The sequence below is a fragment of the Carettochelys insculpta genome, chromosome 4, assembly GCF_033958435.1.
Source record: "Carettochelys insculpta isolate YL-2023 chromosome 4, ASM3395843v1, whole genome shotgun sequence".
In the NCBI taxonomy this organism is placed as follows: Eukaryota; Metazoa; Chordata; order Testudines; family Carettochelyidae; genus Carettochelys; species Carettochelys insculpta.
Window position 1 is genome coordinate 47,143,481 of NC_134140.1, and position 16,025 is coordinate 47,159,505.

General features: G+C 40.8%; 1 protein-coding gene across 2 annotated transcripts in view; it reads right to left on the reverse strand.

Annotated features, from left to right (window-relative positions):
- The window catches only part of GABRG1 (gamma-aminobutyric acid type A receptor subunit gamma1), a 92,868-nt gene that overhangs the window by 34,647 nt on the left and 42,196 nt on the right, over window positions 1–16,025 (reverse strand). Inside the window, exon 3 of one of the 2 annotated variants that reach the window (XM_074991798.1) lies at window positions 13,852–13,919. The exons of the other annotated variant lie outside the window; for it this stretch is intronic. Within the exon in view, the coding sequence (XP_074847899.1) occupies window positions 13,852–13,919 (68 nt within the window). The remainder of the gene's footprint in view (window positions 1–13,851; window positions 13,920–16,025) is intronic. 2 annotated transcript variants of the gene reach the window in all.

Below are 16,025 nucleotides of genomic sequence, written 5' to 3' on the forward strand. Positions count from 1 at the left end.
CATTAGTCTTTCATCAAACCTTTTGTCTTTTGTTGCCACTAAGTTACCATAAAAGTGTTTTACTGCTTTCTCTTTGAAATGAAATGAAATGAATGATGATATAGCCAGACAGACTAAAATTGATTTAATCTATGGCCACAGCAAAATATGTGCTCATTCACATTTAGCCTCAAATTATAGCTAGGGTTCAATGACCATGACATATGTTAGCTCACATTTGGCATTTGATCAGACACTGAATACTTTAGAATGCTGCTCTTTAATTACTTGAATGGAGGAGCCAATATGCCTAATTATTTAGAGCTTACCTCCATGCTTCTCCACCTCTTTTCAACTGTGGTGCAAATATTATTCTGCAGCATTGTAACATAACTCGAAAGCGGAGAGAATGATGAATATCGATGGACGACCATTGAACAGCCATACTGTGAAACCTTGCACAAAAGGTTGAGCAATTGCTCAAAGGAGTAGTTACAATGGGGGAAAATTCAATGGTAAAAAGAAACTATGCTTAAAAAAAATAAAAGAACAATCATTATGTGGAACAGGAAAAAAAAAAACCAAGTTCTATAGCAGGACTGCTTGTTTTTCAGGAACCTTTAGACTAACATGGCTATCCTTCTGAGACTATGTGGTACAGGTTGAACCTCTAGTATGGCACTCTCTCATCCAGCGACATCCATAATCTGGCATGATGTTAGTTCGTCAAACAACCATTTATTATGGGTTTGGCCAAGTTTCCTGCAGTCCCATAAAGTTTGTTTACAGCCACCGGTCCTGGCTCTGTTTTCTGTGCTGTTATTTAGCTGTAAATTTACCTCTCAATGTCTTCTAAAAGCCCAGGAAACAGTGAAAGTGTGGGCATTGCTGCTAGATAATACTGACTTCATGTGGTCTGACAGAGTCTCTTGTTTGCCACTGGTCATTTCAAATAGCAAATGAAAAAAGAATATGCATAGTCAGTATTTAAACAGCGCTAGGTACTACTTTGTGTCACAAGGCCCTAAGAAAAGAAAACAGACCCTGTTCTGTGAGATTCTATGGAGCTGTACTTGTAATTTTGCGAAAGTTTTTGCATAGGTTGTAAAGCAATTACTGAAGGACAGTATGTGCCAATCCAGCATGTTGAGGTGTACGTTGACATGACAGTGTAAGAAAAATCCAACAAAAAAGGAACTTTATTTTTTTCCAAGTGGTTTTATGGTCTATTTCATAACACAAGAGAGTTTTAAAGTGGGTCTGACATGCTAGAAGGGACATGCTAATTGGAGCATATTTTATATGGAAAACAGGGAATTCAGAGTAAAAAATGCCCTCATTCTTTGTATGATAGGATACAAACAAATAAAACCATATTTCCCTAACCCAATAATCAAAAAAAAGCCTACAGACTAAACTGTCAGATGAAAATTCAGCAGAGGTCTGCAGTGCAGCTTGCTTCAAACAAGCTGCAGAGATATGAAGAAAATCCATTTGGTTCCGCTCAGCTCCATTCTGTCAAGAGGTCACTGCCCTTTTGGGGAGGTTCTGTGCTAAAGACAAAACTGAAGGGAAAAAAATATTTTCAGCAAGAGATTTCAAGAAAAATTGAGGACAGAATTGTTTTCTTCTTCAGGGATGTTAAAAGTTACACACACACACACACACACACACACACACACACTAGCACTGCCCCTTGTCAACAAGGAGAGATATTACTAAATTCCACAGCCTCAGTTTGGTTCAGGGATAAAAGGGTTTGGCGATCAAAGCGATCAAATATAAAAGATGAAAATATAAATAAATATGGAATAAATACGTGATTATTAGCTGTTTTATCAGCCTCTCACCAGAATGCTGCCATTGAGCACTTATTTTCCTCTCTCTTTCACATACTCGCCCCCTACCTAGCTGCATGTCAAGCAAGGACAAAATTTCAAGCAAGAACTCCAGTATTAAAAAAATGTAGCAGTCTTTCATTTATAGTTACTTTAAAAAATGCTCTAAAACGTGGCTGCTCTCTTTGGTGGATTCTTTTAAAGACCCTTTTAAAATAACTATGGGAACTACTTCAGGCTTACAATGGATTCATCTAACGCAGATCCTCTGGAAGAGGCACTGAAATTAAATGGCTTGTTTCAGCAAACACATTTGGTTAGTTCCTCAGGATCCTAAAGCCAGATCTGATAAGTCAAAATCTATTGGGACTCATTGGACTTGTAAATCTGACATTCGTGACATTGTGTTGATGGGGAGCAGGAGCAGAATTGAACAGAACAAAATTTCACCCATGATTGGATCTTGTTACCAAGTCAGATCTTTCCCATTACACAGGATTTTACTTGAGCAGTGCTGGGAAAGCAAGAACAGTGAATGGGACACATGAGTGGCCCTCCTTCATCTCAGTAGGTCAAAGCAGCAGATGTCCCACTGGGGCTCCAGCTGTGGCCTGTGGACACTCTGATCCCACTTCTCCACACCTCTCGTGCACTGCGACGTCAGAGCCCCACACTCCGCTGCTGATTTGTGCTCTGTCCCTGCTCCTCTCCCTCCCTCCAAGAGCTTGAACTGCTGTGAACAGGCAATTCACGTCGTTCCAGATCTGGGATGGAAGAGTGGGGTGGGATTGGAGCGTGAATCAGGTGTTTGGAAAGCGCTGTGAAGGGAAGGAGTAGGAACTGCAGGACTCCAGTGCCCCAGTGCACAAGAGGCATGTGGGGCAGGCAAGCAGATGGGGGTCCACAGGCTGCATGAGGTCTGTGGGCTGCAAGTTGCCTACCACTGTACTTGGGGCTGTCATGTAAGCATATGCCGGCTAACAGAAATACCGCCATGAACATAAGAACAGCCATACTGGATCAGACCAGGTCCATCCAGCCCAGAATCCTGTCTGCTGACAGTGGCCAATGCCACATGCCCCGGAGGGAGTGAACCGAACAGGTAATGATCAAGCACTCTCTCTCCTGGCATCCATCTCCAGCATCTGACAAGCAGAGGCTAGGGACACCACTCCTTACCCATCCTGGCGAGTAGACATAAAAGAACTATCCACAATGACTCCAAGATCTCTTTCCTGATGAGCTGTAGCTAAATTAACCTCCATCATACTGTATGTATAGTTGGGGTTGGCTGGATAGCTACACAATTTAAAATTTCACTGTAGCATAAAGTTGCCTAGGTATACAGTGTTAATATGACTTCAGCCATATCTCAGAGCATTCATCGGTGGCATTCACAGCTCAGGATACTCTTTCCACTGACAACCATTAAAACCTTGTGGAACCATAAATGGATCAATTCCTGCAGTTAGTAAGTCTGTTAAAGGCTAATTTCCCCAATTCTCAGCAGTGGCTGAGAAGAGTACAGTGCTATTTGGGAGAGGGATGTAAAAGGTGGCATTACCATTCTGGGCCACCTGTGCTCTAGTTCTTTCCCTGAAATATGCTTTAACATGTGCCAACTATGCAAAGTAGAAAGACTTCCTTTACTTTACCCTCCCAGCCACACATCTTGACCAGCCATAGGAAGGGAGAGTGGCATAACATCTGCTAGCCCACAATGTGAAACTGGAAGATCCTCATACAGTGCAGCAATTTTTCTGTAAGTCGCTAGTTGATGACAATTTCTGAGCTACTTTACAATAGCTGTGATGTGGGGCAAAAACAACTGCAACACAAGATCTGGAGCAATAAGTTTCATCTACTGTAAAATACCCAAATGAATGTGAAGTAAACAGCAAATATGAAGTAAACTCATATTTGTGCAGTGCTGTGTAAGTTCATAGGGTCATGTGAAATTATAAAATACCAATGATTAACAATTAACACTAACAGGCATATGGATTGCAACGCTAAGTGCATTTCACAGCAAAGGACAATTCCACTGCCAAGTTTACTAAAACAGGATTTACTCATCTGCTGCAAAAACATACAGTTTCAGCACACAGCAAATATATATGTGGACAACAAATCAACTAACTATGGCACATAATTCTGACAGGAGAAAAAAATATTAAAAATCTACCTTTCATTACGAGTAAAACGAAACTGCAAAATTGTGTTCTGTTAGCTCATTTCAAAGACGGACTTGAGCTTTAAAAAAAAGAAAGGGGTTTCCAGAGATGACCAAAAGTTAGCACTGCTGACCTGACTTGTGAGTAAAGGCATTGTGGAAGACATACTGTCATAGCAGAAAAACTACAGAGAGAATTGCATACAATATGCATACAGAAACTACACAAACGGCTTGAGTTCAGTGATCTAGAAGTTTAGAATCTTCTCTCAAAATTCTGACACACTCACTTATGTGGGCCCAGGTTATATGCATATCTGCACCTCTGAATCTTAGTAAACCTGATATGCCAGCACCTCCTTTCTCTTTCTTACCATGCCAAAGACAAAAAATACCCCTTTAGGCATCATTGCACTCCAGCCACCAGGCAAAGTTGACAAATAAAGCTGCAGGGGTTGATTCACTCTCAATTTATGTAAAGTTCAGTTCACAAACTCATCATGAGCCAAAACCTGGAGGGTTCACATAGCCCTGGAAATACAGACTGAGTTGATGTGCTGGGATAGTTATTACATATTTCTTGTGGATCTTCCCAGGAATTATATCAGGGTGGGCAAATACCAGCCTGAAAGCTGGATCCAGTCTGCCAAGATTAGTCCTCTATAGGGGCTCACCTCTATATTTACCTGCACGTACACAGGTATTGGGCAACTGCAGCTCTCTTTGGCCATGGAATGTCAATCACAGACAGTAGGAGTGGCAGAAAGCAGTGTCCAGGTGTGTTCTACTTCCCACTGCTCCCATTGGCTAATCAGTTGTGATTCATGGTCCACAAGACCTGTGATTGCCTAATATCTGCAGAAATACTAGTAAACATAGCAGTGGGAGCTCTGGGGGGCAGCCCTATTTTTATTGCTCTCCCCTAAACTATTTTAAGAGTGATTTAGGTCACTATGTCATATTTGTTTCTATTTGTGCATTCTTCCTACATGTGTTTCGACTCTTCCTGTAGATGATGCCAGCAGTGTGTGTCTGCCATTAAAACTAGGCCTGTAGAGCAGTGTCAAGCCTGAATCCCTATAAGTAATAAAAATAGTGCCTCTTTCAAAGTATCGCTTTTTCTTTTAGAGTGGTCACTTTATACTCTTTCAACAGAAGATTTAATTCAATACCATGTCGCAGCAAAGAATCAAATACAATTAACTGATGCAATATCAGGTGTTACATTTTTCAGCATAGGAATAATTATCTATAGTAATATACTTTCTGACCAAGTGTGTTTAATTCTGATGTATTTCACTGTATCTGTTTCAAAGTATCTGTTCTTTAAAGATGTAAAACAGAGAAGTGACTGAAATTCTATGTCATAAATCCCAGTGCTGCAAACTACAAAGCATCCTATGCCAAGACTAATAAAGGTCAATGCTTAATAATCTCTACCTGAGGATTTATACAATACCAGATACAGGGAATTGGCTTACAAAACTTTACAAATGAAGTGTTGCTTCTTAAGTATTATAATTTAAGAATAAAAATGGTATTTAGATGTTTGTATTTAAAAGTAACCATCAGCAAGCAAAACAGATCAAAGAAATGAATGGTGCAATAAAAGATGAGAAAAACTAAGGCCTGCAACTACCCTGGCTATTCTTTGTGCCTAGTGAAGCCACATTTGATGTATGATGTGAAATTTTTCGTATATCCAGCATTTTTTCTACCTTACTAAAAATACTCATGCAATGCTTCAAAGTAGGACTGTTAGCTTGTTTTCAATGGATGACTAGCAAGCATCACATACAAATTATAGACGCTAAAATAAGAGTCAGAAATGTGCAGGAATAATAAGAAAATGAAACTGTAAAATGAAGGGTAATTACGGAAATGTATCCTACAAGTAAAAATCCATTAATATACTTTAAAAGTTGAAGAAATAATTTGACATTAAGAAAAAATAAACACCACACATATAGAAGCAGATCAAACCGTTACCTACTTCTTAAAGATGTGGAAGTTAGTCAGATTTTTTTTTAAATCAAGCCATGCAAGAAAAAAATTTCCCCAATCATTATATACACATACCTTACGAACTACACAATCTCATTAAAGTGGTCCCTATCTTTATCACCTAATTCTTTCTCCATTATTTGTTTCTCATCCATAGTGTCATCTGTGAAATTACATTGTGAATACTTCATAGACAGGGAGCAGATGCAGTTTCTGTGCCACAAAGGCCTAGAATCTCTTTTGGTACTGTAAAATAACTGAATTTCTTAACTATGGAACTTTTCCTGCCTTCCTTCTCCGACAACTCCCATTACTACAATAGGAGTGGGAATGGATTTTAATGGAAGTTTTGCATGAAAAAAAATTACAGATCAACCCCTGTTTTATGTCAAAACTGTTATAAAAGGAAGCATCTGCAGCTTGGCATACCCCTCGTCAAATCATCATCATATGTGTCTCATGCATGGACTCTGAGAAACTAAAAAGCAAGGGATGTCCACAGTTTTTCTGCACATGGGAAAGGCCAGGGAAAATCTTTGGGGTGGGGAACCTGTATCACCTGCACACTTTGGAGCACTGCTGCACAAAAGCTCACTCCATGACACAGGGCAGAGATAGCCAGCAAAGTTCAAAGACTGTGCATATCCCCTAGACTCAGAGTCAATTGCCCTATTTTGAACTGGCACTACAAAACATAGCACAGACCTGTCTGGGAGAAGAAAAAGGATTCTATCTTTTATGGGGATCTATGCAAGCCCAAGCAAGGCGGCTTTCATTGGCATGAGAACTGGAAACTCATTTAATGATCTGGGCCTAAGTTTTATGTTGATCCAACCTGTGCTTCAGTAGACCTTACTGCTGGGATCAGGGCCAAGAGCATTTTAAAAAAAGTCTCTTGGCCGTATCTTGTGCAACTGCTTTGTAATACCACAGACTAGATTTGTGCCAATACTACACATGAATATATTCACTCAAGCACCTGGTATCTATAGGTACTCACAGACCATATGGCATCTGAAACCCCTTTAATGCACAAAAGAATGATTATCATCATGTCCATGCCATTTAAAATATATGTAGATATTCACTAAATTAAATTCTGAAAGCCATGGTGCAAAGGCAAATTCTACCAAATGTACGTCACATACACTTACAGCTTCTTTTTTTCATGCAAGCATAAATGTGTTCATTACTAGCTCAGAAACAGAGGTCATGTGATATACTAATTCAGTGTTCTATTTTGTTTTTAAAAAAAAAGCTGTTTCTCTCAACATTGTGTCAAATGAACAGATTAAATAGATAAGACATTTCTAACCTAAGTTAATTATACATAGTCATGAACTATGCCTTCCAATTTCAGAGTCTGTGCAAAAGAGTTTTTAAAATATTATAACCCTGTTCCCCCACATTTGCTTTGCAGCATAGATTAGTATAGGTTATACAGGTTGCACCTCCTCCAACCACGACTCTCTGGTTCAGCAACATCCATGGTTCAGCAGGACCACAGATGATTCTGGACCAGAAATCCCTGGAAATGGGAGTCTAGTAGAAGGAGGGCTGCTGGATTGGAGTCTTGCCAGGCCAGGAGTCCAATGGCAGAGGGGGTGGCAGCCCTGCCATGCCAGGAGCCCAGCAGGGCTGGCATCTGACGACTTATCTGGGACCAGAGCCAACATCCACGGGGTCATGGCTGATGGTGGTTTGGCTGGGCCGGTTTCCAGAACCAGGGCCGGCAGCCCACTCAGGCCTGGAGACACGAGAGATAGCTGGACTGTAGGTAGAGACATGGGAGCCCAGAGAAGCCAGCTGGAACAGAAGTGGAGCCAGCAGTTGGCTGGGACTGGCCTTGCACCCTCAGGACCTGACTCATCCTGAGTGAAGAAATTTGCAAGACCATGGAGGACCAACCTGTACAGTCGGAACAATAAAACTGATGATACAAAAACGGTTGTCAAAATTAACTAGAAAAGAGAAAAACTATTCTGCTCTAATCTCTGTGAAGTAGGGTGTTACATGTAACAAGAAAGTATATTTATATGGATGAGGTAGAATTTCTTCGTATGCATGTCCTTTACATCTATGCACCGTTACAGAAGGTTTTGAAAGATTGCCCAGTTTTATCGAATTTACATATTTTATATGACCAGAGCACAACCAGTGGTCTATATGCAGCTCAACTTGGCATTTCTTGTGGTTAATGATCAGTCCATTTTCATGGGCAACAACAATGTTTTCAGAGGCTATATCATCATCATCTTATCAATTCAAAGATGGATTGTACATTTTAAAGCTACAATGTATTTTCAGAAAGCCCTCAGCCAAACAGTCTAACTGCAGTATTTTAGCACCCAAAGCCTGGAAACTTGTTAGCATTAATCAGAAAAGTAGAATTTTGGGTGTTTAATTGGAAGGAAGTACTTGAAAGAGAAATCTGTTTCCCTGTTAACTACTTCCTTTCACAAGCCGTCTTTGTTTCACAACTTAAACCAGCAGTAGCTTCCTAGCATCAACAGCAAACAGAAGTGAGGTCTGCCACTCGACATAGCAGAGTGACAAAAAACCAGCATAGCCCAACAGAGTACAGAGTGGAGCCTGATCTTCAACCCAGCACATCAGAGTCTCTCTTCACGTTGAAATCAACCTGGCCCAGGAACAGAGACATCCTCTTTGTTTAACCATGGCCAGGCACATGGAATGAGATGAATGAGATGTTGGAGTAAAGAGAGGGAGAATAAGTGTTTTATCAGTTTTAGGATAAAAGGAAAGACAAAAGAGCCATGGAAGAACAGGAGCAAATAGAGGATAAAAGTAACAGCTAAAAACATTAAATAAAATATGAAAACTTAAATTTATGCCAAATAAAGCATCATGGGTTTGTCTACACATGCCCCCAACTTCGAAGGGGGCATGTTAATTTAATCAGGGCAACAGGAGATTACTAATGAAGTGCTGAGGTGAACACACAGCACTTCATTAGTTTAATTCTCCCCTGCAGCAACCTCGCAGCTTCAAACTTTGAAGTGCCGGCATGCATGTAATCGCGGGCACTTCGAAGTGCCCACACTACTTCAAAGTCCCTTTACTTCTCAAAAGTGCCCATGCTACTTTGAAGTGCCCATGGCTACAGGCATGCTGGCACTTCGAAGTTTGAAGCTTCAAAGCTGCCGCGGGGGAGAATTAGCCTAATGAAGTGCTGTGTATTCACTGCATCACTTCATTAGTAATCTCCCATCACCATAATTAACATGTCCCCTTCGAAGTTGGGGGCAAGTGTAGACCCAGCCTATGGGAGGCATCGCAAAAATGGAGATAAAGCTGAATAATAACAGAGAGGAAGCCATGCTAGTCTATACACTACCAAAACAAAAAGCAGTCAAGTAACACTTTAAAGACTAGCAAAATAGTTTATTGGGTGAGCTTTCGTGGGACAGACCCACTTCTTCAGACCACAGCCAGACCAGAACAGACTCTATTTTGCTAGTCTTTAAAGTGCTACTTGACTGCTTTTTGTTTTGAAAGCTGAATAAGTATACTTGCAGTGTAAGGTTCCTTGGTAGGTCGTTGGCAGTAGGGATCAAACTGTGACTTTTGGACCTGAAACATTTAGCCTTTCTTCTCTGCTCTGAAAAAGCCACCTCTGTTAGGTAAGTTTATATAACTGGCTTATCAACCTCAGCCACCACTAGTAGGTGACAAAGCACAACAGGGCAAATATGGATTACACACATACGAAGCAGTGTTCCTCTTACTCCTGATGTCAGGTTGCTAATGCAGTCATCGGCAGTTTCCCAATTTTATACTTTTTATTATAGCAACTTTTTTTTTTTTAGAATTGCACATTTTTGAAGTATATTTCTGTATTTCACTTAGGATGTAAAAGTTTGATTGATTTATATATTTATCTCAGGTGTGTGAGAAACCCAAAAAGATAAAGGTTTATGGAAGATCAATAAAATGGGCCTCATGAGAGAGCATAAGGCCAGCAACAAACGTCCACAATTTACTTATTTGTCAATAATTGGAAGATATTAATGTTATTTTCAAAGTTATGGCAACCAGTGTTCTACTCATGACTTACTCTATGTCTAGATTGCCGAGAAACGTTAGCAAAAGATACACAAATGCATTGCACAATTTACGTATCTCCTGATGACAGTTCCGTTGAGAGAGGCTTTCCCGAATTTTGCCCATCCACACATAGCCAAATGTTGGGAAAACCCCTCTACCAACACTGCCTTTCTTCCTCATGGAATGAGGATAACTGGGATGTCGGCAGCAGGTTTCCAACACAGCAGACTTCTGGCCTCCTGACAAAAGTCTGCAATCTAGACATAGCCTAAATGGTACACAAAAAAATTGAAATAATCAAACTGAGGAAACGTCTTACCTCTAAAATATCACCAGTTTTGAAAATGAAAGATTTTTATTTGGTATAAGTATCTGAATCATAGTAAAATCACTTTCCCTAGTAAGGAATTACTAATAATTCCTTACTTTGTATGCATGTATTCAGTATCCAGTATTCCTAAGTACTCATATTAATACTTGATAGCAAAAAGAGTATTCCTTGGCTATTTCAAAGAATGCATTGAATATGAAACACTAGCGTTTAGAACAGGATGTGAAATTTGGTACCTTACAGGTGTTTTTCTAAGCTTCCAGGTAAAGTTCTTCCATATCTGTGGTACTTAGTTCTCTCTCTGTTTTAAAAAATGAATGAGGAACAAAAGGGCTTTGAATTGTTTCTTTTGGCTAGACTGGAAGGGTAGGGGGAGGATTTGTATGCATCCAATGTAATTAATTTTTCTTCGGTAAATAAGCTTTATTTTGTATTAAATGCACGATAGCTGACCCAACACCATACACTGTTAGTATATTTCAGAAACCAAAGAGGAGGATGATTTTAATTTATTTCATATAAATAACTGAGGCTAAAGTTGACATGGGCCAGATTGCAACCTTCTGACCACCTATCTTCACAATGATCAGTAGCTACTCACATGAACAATTGCACTAACATCAGTGGGAGAACTCTAGTTACACAGGAACATGAATAAAAAGATCACAATCGGCTCAGAATAGCAAAAGCTACAATGTTAACACAGGTGTTTCCTTCAGGGCCATACTGGGATACCCTTACTCCATCAGCTAGAACTTTACTCCAATGAGTTGCTCCACTGACTACAAAGGGAGCTCATGGTGTGAAATAATATTTAACTGGTGGCAAGTGTCTATCAGGCCTCTGAAAGATGAACAAATACAGAACAGCGTAGGGAAGGGGGATGAGGTATACATAAAGATTACACATTTATGAAAGTAGTCCACATTTTAAGCTATTTGCTATCATTCTGATGCTATTTTCAGCAACATTTTTAGCTTCTGATAAAATTATAATAAGACAAATATTGTGAGTGGATTATTTGTTACTTTCAGTGTCTTCTTTAATGTTCATCTCACTCCTCATACATTCAGTATTTATGTTCTTATTGCTCACAGCTTCATTATAGGCACAGGCATAACAATATTCAGATGAGTCTCCAAAGCTGTGTGTCCTTACACACCTGTAACACGCTTCTAAAATTATCCACCTCAATCTACTCTTCCCACCTTTCCCAATGTCCTTCAGAGACACTGCTCTTGATGAGCTCAGAATTTCATAGCTCTGCCCCTGTTCTCCTCTCACCTCTATGATAAGGCTGGTCCTGGATGGCTCCCCTTGGCCCCAACATTTTAAAGTCGTGCAGTTTAAGACTAGAAGGAACTACCAGGCCACCTACTCTGACCTCTTGTATATTACAAGCCATCAAGGCTACCCAGCATCTGCACAGTAAACTCAACAAATGAAATTAGCTTGCTGCCCATAGATGCTGGTGTTTCACAGAACAGGTTGATGTCATTTGCTATACTCTTGGAGAGGTAGCTGCTTAACCACATATGCTGTTGCCACAGTGAACTGTTTCAAGGACTTCCCAAGGAAGGCAAGTGTGGGGAGATGAGGTGAAATGAGGCCAAATCTGTAGACAAATGGGGTTGTAGATGCTGCTACAGAGAGGGTGGAGATCTGATAGCTTTCCACTTCCCCATTACTTCTCTGCTCTCCCACAGCTTGTGAGGCTACGCAGAAACTATAACCTTGGCCGTAGGTCATACCACCTACCTTAGATTTTTCTAAAAGACACCTACTACCGTGATATCTAAGGAATACATACATTTCTGGCTTCCTGAGAGCTTGTGTTCAGATAGACCATGATAAGTCAATATGCACAAACACACTGGACATCTTTAAATGTGCACATTCTTTACCTTTTTTAAGTATTCGCATGTTGCATGAATGCAAGACTTTGATGCTGTACAGGGTGCAAGAGGGGAAAGAGCAGACACAGCAGACCTAATCTTTGCTCAGGGCCACACACAATCTCTGTCTTCAGGTTTATGGGAGTGCCAGGATTGCTCATAGCTATTCCTATGAGAAGCTACATCCAGAAGAGGAGACAGACTTGCAGGGCATGGCAAACACTGACTCCTTTTGAAGTTGTCAACCTTTTTTCCAGAGGAACTACCCATGTTGTAAAAGTCAAAGAATGTGAATAATTTAGAAAATGCATAAAACTAATATCAATCATGAATTCTGTTACTTTGGTCTTCTATAAAATACAGCAAAACCTTGAAACATGCGATTTCCAGTTGCACTTAACTTGCATTAATGCAAGTTAAGCGCAACTCAAAATCCCGCTGCCCCCAGTGCTGGCTCAAACCTCTCGGGCCCCGATTCAAACCCCCAACCCCATGGCTCCAGCTCACCACCCTTGGCCCCGATTCAAACTTCTCTGGTACGGGTTCACCCCCAGCCCATGGGGCTCCTGCTCACCACCCCTCCATGCAGCCACAACTCCAGCTCACCCCACCCCCGCTCTGGCTGCAGCTCAAACCTCCAAAGGGCTGCATGGTCCCAGCCCACCCCCACCTCCCTGCACCCCTCCTACAGCTCCAACCCACTGCCAGGCTGAACCCTCCCCAACTGCCCCCAAAACCCAGGACTTACCTTTCAAAAGGAGCTCCAGGTGCTCCTGCTGTTTCCCTTCCTGCAGAATGTGCATTCCACCAGGGAAAAAAAAGCTGCCCCCCCCACACACACAACTTAGGCAAAATTTGAGTTAGGGAAGGGTGCATGGGAATACAACCCTCACGTAACTCGAGGGACTACTGTACTTCCTTTCAAATATGATGGACCAGTTCTTCTGCTGGCATCTATCAACATACCTGCAGGAAGGTCATTTTAGACATACAAACATATACCGATGGGAGGTGACCTGATGACACTATGTAAAAATTGTAAGAGCCAAAAAAAAAAAAAATATGCAATTTCATATTTTCTCTGCTTTCCATCCCCACAAAGCTAGTAATCCTGAATTATGAGCTCAATTCTTACTTTTCTTCATTAAGATCCGAACTCATGAACACTAAAACATTGGGCTAGAGTCTTAGCTAATCTAAATCAGTAAAGCTCCATGGACTTTAGAAAATGGCCCTGATTTATCGCAGGGGAAAAACTGATGTATTACATTTGGTAGAGCATAGAGGCAAGGGGTAATAACTATTTTTTGGTTATTGATTTTACTAAGAAACCTATTCTCATAACATTTTAAAAATTAAAGAAAATATGGAGATCTCCACATCTGCCACAATGGCATTATAATTCAATTTAAAAACACAATTTTTTTAACACTACTGATGAACACTATAATTGGATGAAAACTAGAGGAGTTAAAAGCAATACTTTGAATAGAGATGGTGTTATTTCATATTTATCCAATGAATCTTTAAGGAAATAGATATTTTCAGGCAATCCTGACTTACCATATTGATTGGATCAACTGGGCCAATGCTGTTAACATAAACATCTGTTTCGATAACTGTAGTTCTCACTAAACAAAAGAAAAACCACAATTACACCAGCATTCAACTCTATGTACTGTAGGCTTTTAATGTAACTTATGCCGTTTATTGAAATTAGAATAAAATTGATCCTTTTATCAAATACAGAAACGGCAATCATTGCATAAGACTGGAGGACTTACCTTTGCCTAGTATGTTTTGTGACTATATAATGTAGTAATGGAAAAAGGTCAGCTTGAGAAAGAAAATAAAAAGACTCATCCTCCAAAATAATATTTGAAATCATAAAGCTGAAAGAGTAAGCATATTTACATGTTACAGAGTAAAATCTCACTGCAATTTGTGTTTATTCTATTTCATATTGCAGAGTGGCTGAAGGTATATATGAAGAGAAGAGGGCATGTCCTGCAGCAACTCCCTAACAGAGCAGGAAGCGTTAAGAATTAACATTCTTTGGGCTCATTGCCACTAAATCTAGTGGACTCAGCAGGACAGAAATGTGGAGAGGATGGGCTGAAAGATTTAAAAATTAAGTCCTTTGTCCCTCTGCTGATTTATGGACAGAAAGGTGGGGAAAAGTCACAAAAAGAATTTAATAGAAAATTAGATTTTCTTCTTATTTCTGGCTGACGCAAGTGGAGCTCTTTTTTTCCCCCCTCAGTCCCAAAGAACATCTGAGGTCATGTGGCATGCCTGTACAGGATGAAGAAGGCCTGCTGAAATCATGCTGGCACACGACTGATCCTTAGAATGGACCTCTCCTAAGCTACACCTACACGACACAATAAAGCCAAATTTACTGAAGTTGACTTTTTACCACTAGATGAGTGTCCACAAAGTCAACAGTGCATCTCCATTGCCTTAGCTAGGTTCGACTGCGTCAGCAATGCATTTTAGATACCTATCCCACAGTGCCTACAGCCCCATTGCATTCTGGGGTTTTTGTGCAAGTGTGTTATGGGAAAAAATACACCACAAATGCTTGTGGGTATCTGATGTCATCATCCCAGAGTGCAATTCTCCCAGTCCCCCTGCTGTTGGAAAACGAGTGGCCACGGAACTTTACACCATTTTTCAGACCATTCTCCCCAAACTTGTTCCTGGCTCATGCCACTGCATGCCTCTAGCATGCCTCTAGCATGGATCTTGAACAATTCAGAGCCATTGTACAGTGTGTTATGGCCACTTCCCAAAGCGTCATGTGGTATTTTATTAGACAAAGCCAGTGGGAGGACTAGGTGGAAGCAGATGATGACACTGAAGAACCAGAAATCAGGAATGCAGTGCTGCTGGCTGCCCTGGATGCATTTCAAGCAGTGGAGCACCGGTTCTGGAGAAGTGAAACTAGCACATACTGGTGGGACCACATCATTTTGGAGGTCTGGGACAACCAGCTGTGACTGCAGAACTTCCACATGCGCAAGGCCACTTTCATGGAACTTTGTGATTTGCTGCTCCCCACCCTGAAGTGCAACAATACCAGAATGAGACCTGCTTTGACAGGTCAAAAGTGAGTGGCAATTGCTCTGTGAATGTTTGCAAAAGTCCAACAGCTAGTGGTCAGTACCAAATCAATTTGGGGTAGGCAGAGATGCAGCAGCATCCGTGGTGATCCAGGTAGCAAAGGCAATTTATGCCCATCTGATGCAGAAAACTCTTTGAAATGTGCAGGATACGGGAAACCTCATGGAAGCAAAGCCACCCATTAACGGAGGTGACGGGGGCAACAAATGGAACACACATCCTTATTCTGTCAACAGACCACCAGGCCTCAGTGTACATAAACTTCAAGTAGTACTTCTCCATGGTGTTGCAAGCATTGGTGGATCACAAAAGTTGTTTCACCAACATCTATGTGGGATGGTCTGGAAAGATGCATAACACGCACATCTTTAAAAATAAAGGACTGCACAGAAAGCTCCAGGATGGGACTTTCTTCACAGACCAGAAACCCAAGACTGGCTATGTGAAGATACTCATAGCAATACTGGGTGACTTTGCTTACCCTCTGCTCCCTTGGATCATGACGCCATACACAGGTACCTTGGACCACACCGAGGAGCACTTCAACTACTGTCTAAGAAAGCACAGAATGGTGATGAAATGTGCCTTTGGCCATTTAAAAGCCAGATTCA